The following is a 10,849-nucleotide window of genomic DNA, read 5'->3' on the forward strand; positions in this document are numbered from 1 at the left end:
AAAGTTGCATAATTCTAAGTTGATACATAATTAAAAATCCACATAGTGATAGAGATACATCACATTTATATTATTACGGTTGCCGATAAAAGAAATACCTATTGCAATATTATCAGGACCCGAATGACCCCTTACTGAATAACGCCGGTCAGGGGCCCATTTCTCGAACGGTATTAGACTAATATTATTAGTCCACGGACTATCAAGTCGTATGGGTTACCATGGCAACACACTAATAATGTTAGACTAATTCCGTTCGAGAAATGGGCCCCTGGGAAAACCGCAGGCTATGGCCGTAGGTAAGGCATAATTTGAGTAATAACAAAGGAATGAACAAACATAAAACATCCCCCTCGTCAATCTGAGTAAGATGGGAATTCCTTTAATGGATTAATAGATATGCATGCAATATTTGTTCTTTGCTCAATGGCCAAACAAGGTTGTATATTTTTAAACTTACAATGTTCCTATGTACATAACTAAATTCGATTAAGCTTTTGTATCAACAATGTATTTTTGGCAAAAACTATGTTTTAAATATTCTGTATTAATATACTCATTCTGTAATAAATATATTAATATATTTCAGTTTCCTTGATATATCTAACAACAAATGATCAGACTTACCGTCGACCTGGTAAATAGGATGGTTATTATTGATCATGGGCGACCCATTTTCTTTAGGCAAGTTTTCTCGGTGGCTCTCCCGTCGCTCCCGGTGGCTCTCTCGATGGCTTTCTCGGTGGCTTTCTCGGGTGTTGTTACGATGGTTTTCGGTTCTGGACGGATGCTCGCCGGCCGGTCGCGCTTGGTAGTGATGCTGCTGTATCAACACTCCAGTTGGTCCTGTAATAAAAAATAATAATTAGAAAATAATCTTACATAGCCTAGTCCTAAACTGAACAAGTTTTATGGAAAGTAGGAGACAACCTACACAGTTTATATGCAGATTTTTTTAAAATCAATACTATGAAAAATTTATTGTTACCAAATATTAGCCCTTATCTTATACAGATTTAAAATATTAAAATCCAGAACCTCTTGCTAGGGTATGAAACAGTCTGTAATCATCTTTTTTTATTTGAAAGTTCTATTTGAAAGTAAAAAATAATGTGGCTATGTCTCAAATGTAAGTAGTATCAAAATACTATGCTTAGCATGTTTGTTTTATCGTCTCCTTTAATAAGATATAGGGTGAACAAAAGCAGTCAAAATTCCATTCAAAATTTAAAGGTCATTTTGGCCGGCAATTTCAACCCCTTAGGATTTGAAGGGTCAAATAGTACGGTAAGACTACTTGTTAAGTTTACAAAATACAAGTTATGTATTAAGGTTGCGCGTGCAGTAAAGGGTTAAGTAGGTAAGTTTAGGTTTAAGATAAAGTTAAGTTGCATATCAACAGCTAACACAAACGCAAAGGAGCCTCGTCTGCCAACAAACCACTGTGTGGTTTGGCAGAAGAAAATAGGTATTTAGTTGTAAGTAAGATCTTTGAATAAACGTTTTTTTTTTTTTTTTTTTTTCATATGCGTAATATTTTATCAAATGTTACAATACGCAATTAAGCTGTCTGCCCCAGTTACCCACGTTTACCTTGTTTAATTTTATAATTATTATAACACTATAATAAATAAATAAACTATAATGGAAATTTAAAAAAACAACATAAACAAGATAAGTTCATTCTTGAATGATAAAATTCTGTGAATTCATACTTTTCCTTATAATTTTGTTTATTTCAACAACTTCGTTTTCCTAATTAAATATACCTATTGCTGACTAACAGACTCACTTTTGAATATTAACTTGTATCAACAATAACGCAGTAAATCTATAATTTGACATACAAGTCAGCATGTGTTGTGTGCATTACTGTGCATATACTAACTTGTTTTCACAATCGGGATGTATTACAAGTACTCTCACTCACCTTTAGGGAATATATGCGTCCACCGCCGCCTATTACTAGTCAGTTTGACGGTGACATGTGACGGATCGAAGGGATTGATCAATGCTCGTCCCGTTCTTATGACGGGCTTGTGGGTTGAGATGGAACTCCGTGGTGAAAGCCGCGCGCCGGTGGGCGAGTCCGGTGTGTCACAACCGGAATCGCAACGTTTGACTGAAAACATGAAATGTTAAGAAACAGAAATATGTAATGTGAGCTCAAAAAAGTATTAGGAAATCTTGTAGAGAACTCAATAAAATTATAAAAGACTAGATTAAAGATTTTTTTCGAGTATTTTTACAGTCTTTAAGTTGGGAATATTTCGAATGAATTTTATATGCAGCACAAGCAGGAACGTCTGCGAACGATGCTATTACTTTTATTTCTATGCTTAATATTTCGAATGTTTTAAAAGCGCGATTCAAAACAAAAATAACACATCTTTAAGCGATTAAGAATTTTTACAGTAATATATAAATAAGAACCTTGAAAAAAGTAAATTTAACCTCCTAACGCCCATAGTAAAGTAGAGGTGGCAGTTGAATTTGACACCAATAGTGTAGGAAATATAGTTGGTCAAGCAAATCTTGTCAGTAGAAAAAGGCGCGAAATTCAAGTTTTCTATGGGCGGATAACCCTTCCCGCCTGCATTTTTTAAATTTGCCGCCTTATTCTACTGACAAGATTTGCTTGACCAACTATACTTATGGTTGTTATTTAGTTTTGAAATCGAACGAAACAAAACAAAAGCACTCTTTTCCAATAGGGAATATTACGCGAAACTCTGCGTAGGGGGCGCCACTACCACAATCTGAGGGTAGAAATATCGTTATCTCGAAAATCGAAATTTCGTTATCTAACATCTCTGTCACTCTTGCATATTCGAGCGATAAAGAGGCAGATGGCAAAAATTTGGATTCGCGTTACCCGGTAGGTTCTCTGTAAACAAACCGCCTTGATGGATCAATGTAATATTTTATTATCTCTGAAAACTTGTCAAAAAACTGTTAAAGGCAAAGTATGTATAAGTTACTCTATGGTTTACTAAAGGGGCTAGTGCTCTGGTAGCAGAACATTGCAGTAATACCCCCTGATTGATTGATTGAAGGGTTTAAATTATATTGAAGTATTTAGTACTAATGGCCTACCCATTAATACAAAATACTTCAATATAATTTAAACAGCCAGCCTAAGGAGAATAATTCGTGTTATGTATTACGATCCCAAATATCATCTTGCTGTTATTCTAAACATAAATATACATACTTCCTGTAGACAGAATGTCTCCAAGGCTGTGGTGGATGTCAGGATCGGACATTTTCCTGTGTGCGATGGACGCAGGCGGGCTCCTCCTCAAGCCTTCCAGGCCAGCTACCGAGGTCTTCTTAGTTCGAGCAACCCTCTGCACACTACAATCAAAAACGAAAACTTGAAAGTTGTACATTTAAAAATGCAAGGTCTTATTTAAATTACATCTTAATGCTCCAGGCATTTCACGTGAAGCGGGCATAAGAAAAAAAGTGACATGTTGAATTTCGCTCATATTTAGGTCAATTGAAGTCTTTGAGGACATGAACGTATATAGGTACATTCATTTTTTTTTTTGTACTGTACGGCACTTAGTTCAGAAATTATAGCCTTCCAAAGTTTGACCCCTTTATGAAATACACATTTTTTAAATATTGCTTTAGCTTTATAAACGCAATATAGAAAAAATTCAAGTACTTAGTGTTTAGACAAGAAAAAATACCTATTTTTTATTATGGAGACATTAAAAATTTTTTTTTTTTGCTCTAAACCGGAAGTAAACTTTTTGACGTATTTTAATAACTTCGACCATTTTTTTATTAACTCAAAATTAACCGAAAACTATTTACATGTTACACAAAAAGTTTCAAAATGGAGACTGCATTCGTTTTCGAGATAGAGGAATTTATATATAACATCCCGCGCTGAGTACCATACTTAGGGCCAGTTGCACCAACCACAATTAACAGACTGATCAACGTCAAGCAGCAGAGGACTATGAAACTTTCCATACAATAAAATTTAGCGAACGCTAAAACGGTGACAGGCGGTTTGGTGAAACCGACCCTTAGTGCATGTTTAAGCCGAGGGGTTGAGGCCTACACTTGTAAAAACCGGCCAAGTGCGAGTTGGACTCGCGCACCGAGGGTTCCGTACATTACATAATTTTAACAATGTATTATTTATGTGAAACGTGAGTGAAAGGTAAATTGCGGTTTACGATTAATGGCGTATTAAAAAAAAATACTTACTAGATCTCGTTCAAACCAATTTTCGGTGGAAGTTTGCATGGTAATGTAGATCATATACTTTTTTCAGTTTTATCATTCTCTTATTTTGGAAGTTACAGGGGGGGGGGGGACAGACATTTTACTACTTTTGAAGTGTCTCTCGCGCAAACTATTCAGTTTAGAAAAAAATGATATTAGAAACCTGAATATCATTTTTGAAGACCTATCCATAGATACCCCACACGTATGGGTTTGATGAAATAATTTGTTTTGAATTTTAGTTCCAAGTATGAAAAAAAAATTTAACTCAAAATTAACCGAAAACTATTTAGATGTTACACAAAAAGTTTCAAAATGGAGACTGCATTCGTTTTCGAGATAGAGGAGATTATATATAACATATAACATCCCGTGCTGAACGTACTTAGTGCATGTTTAAGCCGAGGGGTTGAGGCCTGAACTTATAAAAACCGCTGGTATATTATACGTTAATACTAACTATTTTTAACAGACAGTATTACAAAAGTATTGAAGTAACAATAATATACGTCCCACCGCAATAAAACCGGCTGACTATTTTTTTAATTCATGATAGTATCTAAACTATCATCTGACAAAGTATCAATCGGGAGGCGATGATTAACGATATATGCTGCTGGCTCGCGGTCCAGTACCTAAATTTTGAACGGGAGACCCGGAAGGTGGGTTTTATATTCGCAGGCGCATTTCGCTCCATACTTATTTTCCCGCATTATCGGCTACCTAACGTCAAATAATGTCAATAACACACAATTATTTATAAGTAAGTGACAATGAGCAAGCCTTATCGCAATGAAACAAGGCCTAAGGCCTATTTATGTTAACTCAAATGTAAGTGTGCTTGTAAAAATGTAAACGTAAAAAAGACTTACCAAGTGCTATGCGCCGGTGGCAATTGAAATACTTGCGCGTCATACGCATCATAATCAAATATAGAATTGTGCATATATTCGTCCTCCTTTAAAAGCTTGCTTTTTCTCTCATCTTCGTACATTTTTTTAAGCGGCTCTTGACTCTTACGAGGCGGTAATTTTATTCTTGGAATGAAGTTAGAGTATGCAACTTTTTTGTTCGTAGAGTAAAACGACAAGTTGATCCAATGAGGCATGGAGTAATCGTCTATGGAGTTGAGGTTATTGTCTTTGTTGTGAAACTTTAGGAGTGGGACGGCATGTAGAGGTTGTTCGCCAACGCAGACCAAGTCGCTGCCGACACCGTTGTCTATGATTCGTTGTTTGGTGACGTTTGTCAGTTCCCTGTCCACTTCGAACACGCCGACTCCGGGGGTTATGACTACGCTGAGCTGACCGGTCCTGTCGAAACATCTGTCTAGGTAGTGTTTTTCGAATACTGAAAGCAAATTCGACCGATGATATGTCTTTGTAAATTTTTTTTTTTACTTACATGATTAGTAAGAATATTGTCTTCGGTTACCGCGATAGTTACTCATGAAATAAAACTATGAAAACGCGTATATATATATCTTTACTTGAAAATAATTGTAGTGTATAACTAGCCTTATGAACCGATTTTGCATGTACAACCAGCCTTAAAGTTTGTAGTCTATGATTGTTCATTATTTTAGTATGTGGGTATTTTTGCACTTATTTTTCCTCAGTCACCCGTTGACCACGAACGCTGTAAAGGGTTCGAAACGTCGGGATGTATTATAAATTCAATATACGCGATATAATCCGTTTTCATAGTTTTATTTCATGATTAGTAAGAATTAGTTTTACAAAACTTGGGCATTTTCAAACTCCATTAGGTGTCAGTTTTGCTCAATGACACCATAATATAAAGCAGGGGTCTCAAAACCCTAACATTTTAATCAGTTTTTGGGATTTTCAGCATCCATGCAGACACCACCAAATGGCGCCCGATGGTGGCCCGCGCGAAAGTTGCAATAAACTTTATCTTGCATGTAACATTGTTAAATACATTATTAAAGAAAATGAAAATTTATATCAAATACGACATTGAATTTTGTCCAGATTTCACTCCGCATACGTTAATAGCCATTAATTAATTAGGTATAGGATCCTCACCATTCAAGCTCATATTGAGAACTTCAAGGAAGTTCCCCTGCGCCGCAGTTGAGTTGATAGCAGTTGGAATCTCCATGTTAGGCCTCTCGTGATATTGAAGGACGATTTTCTGGTAGTCGGTAAACAATCTCCTTAGCTGCAGGAGCACATTCGACCAGTCCTCGTAACGCTCATTTTGAACTGCCACTCTGTTATTGAGATAAAGATTAAAGTTATACTTAGTCATCAAATCTTCATCAGCCAATGCAACTTATTTTTAGAGATGCAACGGATAGTTGTGTGGCCGGATACTGGATGTTCCGCCTGACCATAGGCCGAATATCCGGCGTATGTTCGGTATCCGGCCGCCGAATATTCGGCCGGCGGAACTATACCTACATTTCGGTTTTTCACGTGCGCATTGTGCAGGTTTTGATTTTGACCTGTATCGTAGTGAAGGTTTGCGCGGACTCATTTCTAGGTTCGAAATGAGTGCGCGAGCAAGTGAGTGGAATGTTTTAAATTGTTTTAAAATAATAAACGAGTACGATTATGACCGTGACTGTTTCTTAAATCCAATTTGTTTACTCCGAAATTAAGGTCACTATCCGGTATCCACCCGGATTCAAATAAGGGCCGGATACCAGTGATGGCCGAAAAATGCAAATAATGCAATTAACCATTAACCAGTACAAATTGAACCATATCTAAACTGTAACCGTCCGTTACGGTTTACGGTTCAATTTGTACTGGGTAATGGTTAATTGCAATTAACGTTCGGCCAACACTGCCGGATAGTAACCGAATATCCGGTGCATCTCTACTTATTTTTGTATCGAGAAAGTCGCTAATCGGCAACACTCCAAACATGCACCAACCAATTCACCAAACCCCATCATTAGCCTGTAACGTCTATAGCATAGCACATGATTTGCTGCAATGTCCGAGTGAAAAAAATGAAAATTAAAGACACTTGATTAAAGTGACTGCACTGACTAATACGGTACGGTACGGTACGGGGTACGGTACGGTAAAGGCTTGGCTTAACAGGCAAGTCAACCTTTAATTCAACAACAATAGCTGGTGGTCGCGCCGCACCTCGCCTTTACGCTATCTTATCAGTTAATTTGCTGGACCAGACTGTCGTGCCCTCGTGCAGTTTCGGCCTTTCTTGATGGTGTTCCTCCACGGTCTACTCGTATGCCTAATTTTAAATGAGAAATGATCTCAGATCTCGCTTAACGCTGTCTTTATATCGGAGCGAAGGACGCCTAATACTCCTCTTTGCACCCGCTACTATAATACCTACTGTATTATTTGAGAAGTTGTTATACTGATAAAATGTTCGCCGGCATATAAGCTATACTGCGGTATATTATGAGTACCTGTAGAAGTCTTCGTAAAACCTGCCCCTGTAGTCTTTTTGCAGGCATTCTTTCATATGTTGTGGAAACTCTTCCAAAGACTTAGCCTTGTAGAATGTTCTCGAAAATAGCACAATTGTCACTTCATGGTTGCTACCGTTTTTCTGTAAACATCACATGTCAACACGTCATTTCTTTTTGTCACTAACGAGTCATTTAATTTACGGCTACCACGAGTTGGCATTTACCATTTGCGTTAGCGAACATGATCGCATTCCCTCTCTATCGCACCAATACATCAGTCGCTAGCGTAAACGGCAAATATCAACTCATGGTACGGATACTTGTAAAAAACTCTAAATGTAATAGTAGTAATGTACATTCCTTACCTTCCATTTCGTAAAAAGCTCAGCAAGGAACCCATTCACAGCCTTCTCAAAGTACAAGTCCCCATGTATATCAAAATCCCACATTTCAGAGGACATCTGTATGAACAGATACACCATGGAGGTCGACGATCTGAAGACGATTTTCGTATCTTCGGTGATAACTCCGCAGGCCACGCGGTCGCCCTGTGACCACATCTCGTAGACCTGACATCTTATGGCACCGCCACAGTACTCTATCTTTTTGTTGAGGTATACACATGTACTGACCTATAAGAATGTTGAACAAGTTATAGTAGCTCGCTTCTGGATTAACCACACATATTGCCATCATTCTAGAGGTTATGGGTTAAAATTGGATTGATGTTAACTCTATGGTAGTGTCAAATTATTTTTTGGTAAGCACTTGCTGAGTGTACTTTAAACCTTTATCATTTCCTTCTGGAGACTTTACAAACAAATTAAACATATGGAGTAAATTAAATTAAATCAATAAAATCATATAAAAACAATAAACATGTTTTAGCTGATGTTACTGTCAGGGTTTACAAAAACAATGCCTGCTCTAATTTTTGGAATAAGTTTGCCAAACTCCTACCTTCTTTAGGATACCTCCAGAAAAAAGTATTAAGATGAAGAATAAACAAACCAAGTGATTCTTCAGCCTCCACATCTCCGAGCGACCCATGTACTGGTCCTTGAAGGTGAGCTCTACGGAGTCCAGGGCCACATCTGGCACATTCACTATGTTTACATAAACATCAGCAAATGTCCGCAGTTGGAATGTGGTGGCGATGCTTTGCTCCACACTGATGGTATCTAGAGAGATATATATTTATACAATCATTGTTAAACCCCTAACTAAAAAAAAATTAAAAAAAGAAATAAATATTTTGTACACTTGACATTGCCTCAATGGTATAGTTGGAATTTTTTAAAACGTCTGAAAGTTACTGTACATGTTCGCTGCGACAATTAGTGTAACTTGTAAGTAACCATACTTTGCATTAGGTCTTTCGGCCCAGTGAAGGGATTAAAGATTGGTAACAACCTCTGCCTCTCCCTGGGGCATCCTTAATTACTTGTAGCAGCAGCCTGGGATAGTCATTTTCAGGGTGGTATATTTCCACTATGTCTTTTTCTTTAAGTCCAGAATAATCTTTTAAACTGATTATTAAGTCCACAGCTGTAAATAAATAAACAGATTGTATTACTTAGCCGCATTCACAAAAAAAAACAATAAACACTTTGTTCATATTTCCAAATTTGTTAATGCCTAATAAAAAAGATGCACTGTATTGAACGGGTCTGAAAGGAATAATATTACAGTACTGTAGTGCCTCAGGAATCCAGACTCCCACTAATCCAGAGATGATTGAGAGTTGAGAGTTAAGAGCAATCCAAACGGTCTTGGGTTGAAGAATATGAATTTGATAGTCACAAATTTTTTAAATTCCTTCCCTTACTAGGAGTGCCTTCAAAATGTATTCAATGCAAAACCGGCCAAGTGCGAGCTGGACTCGCGCACGAAGGGTACCGTACCATTACGCAAAAAACGGAAAAAAACACTTTTGTTGTATTACCCCACCCCAATACCAACCCCATCCCACCTAAATATTTATTTTATTCTGTTTTTAGTATTTATTGTTATAGCGGCAACAGAAATACTTACATCATCTGTGAAAATTTCAACTGTCTAACTATCACGGTTCATGAGATACAGCCTGGTGACAGACAGATGAACAGATGGACAGACAGACAGACAGACGGACAGCGGAGTCTTAAGTAATAGTCCCGTTTTTACCCTTTGGGTGTAAACCCTAAAGGTGTAAAGCAGAGGAGTATAATTAGGTGGTTATTATTGCTAGTAATCTATATCCTTAGTTTCTTCTGTGTGATATGTTAATACATATCTAAAAATAATTTGTTTTGCTAAGTTATTTAAATTTACATACAACATAGAAGGGTCATTCTTTTTGTTGTCTTGTTTTTTGTCCCCAAAAATGTGACGGAGTGGAGCTTTTTGTATGGGGTGAAATTTAGTTTTTAATTTTTCTCAAGAGAATTATAATCTACAGCTAGAAACATGCAATAGCACCCAACTTTATTTATTTATTTGATAAAAGACAGAAATAGAAGCGTGCCAAAGTGTAAATGTTGAGAATAATAATCCGGAAACCTCTGTAATCTGCTAACGTGGTCCTACTTTGTTCTTTATTAATTCATACAGAATGCAGTTTTATCACTTTAATAGTTGTTGCCTTTTAACGTTTACCACCGTTAAGTACTGCATTTATATAAGTTATCCCTAGTGTACATGAAATAATACATACTCAAACAATAATAAATAACGGTATGCAAAAAACTCACGACTGAAGCTGTTTTGGTGGACTATAAGTTTAAACGCCTTCATCGTCCTTGATTACAAACTACTCATTTTGAAAAGGAGCGCATGGTATTATTCTTCTTTCGTATATTTAATTAACAAAATCAATTCTAATTAAATAAAATCATTTAGCTTTTACGATAAATATACGTATCACACTATAAATGAATTTACAGAAAGTATGGATGGATAGAATAGGATAACAACATCAATGTCATCATCATCACTCATCAATGACAAAATTGACAGATCAGTCGGCAAAGATATAAATAAAAACGCTCTTATTTTCTTTCATTTAACAGAAAATGTATAGTTTGTCTTATGTGCCCTCCACACTCGTGCGCAAATCGCGGCGCGAAGCCGCGAACGCGTGTGGAGTCGATTTCGCAGATCTGCGACGCTCGCGACCTATTTATAAAACTATAAGTTGGTCAAATCAAA

General features: G+C 36.9%; 1 protein-coding gene across 5 annotated transcripts in view; it reads right to left on the reverse strand.

The window, feature by feature from the left end:
• The window catches only part of LOC134742435 (GATOR complex protein Iml1), a 39,562-nt gene extending 28,958 nt beyond the window's left edge, over nt 1-10,604 (reverse strand). For all 5 annotated transcript variants that reach the window (XM_063675572.1, XM_063675576.1, XM_063675574.1 and 2 more), the window contains exons 1-10: nt 10,393-10,604; nt 9,074-9,208; nt 8,672-8,841; nt 8,026-8,292; nt 7,658-7,800; nt 6,294-6,481; nt 5,118-5,595; nt 3,215-3,357; nt 1,931-2,122; nt 628-846 (exon numbers count right to left, since the gene is read on the reverse strand). In XM_063675572.1, the coding sequence (XP_063531642.1) occupies nt 628-846; nt 1,931-2,122; nt 3,215-3,357; nt 5,118-5,595; nt 6,294-6,481; nt 7,658-7,800; nt 8,026-8,292; nt 8,672-8,841; nt 9,074-9,208; nt 10,393-10,435 (1,978 nt within the window). In that variant the 5' untranslated portion in view covers nt 10,436-10,604. The remainder of the gene's footprint in view (nt 1-627; nt 847-1,930; nt 2,123-3,214; nt 3,358-5,117; nt 5,596-6,293; nt 6,482-7,657; nt 7,801-8,025; nt 8,293-8,671; nt 8,842-9,073; nt 9,209-10,392) is intronic.
• Between the last annotated feature and the right edge of the window lie 245 nt (nt 10,605-10,849).

The sequence above is a fragment of the Cydia strobilella genome, chromosome 6 (genome assembly GCF_947568885.1).
Source record: "Cydia strobilella chromosome 6, ilCydStro3.1, whole genome shotgun sequence".
Taxonomy (NCBI): Eukaryota; Metazoa; Arthropoda; class Insecta; order Lepidoptera; family Tortricidae; genus Cydia; species Cydia strobilella.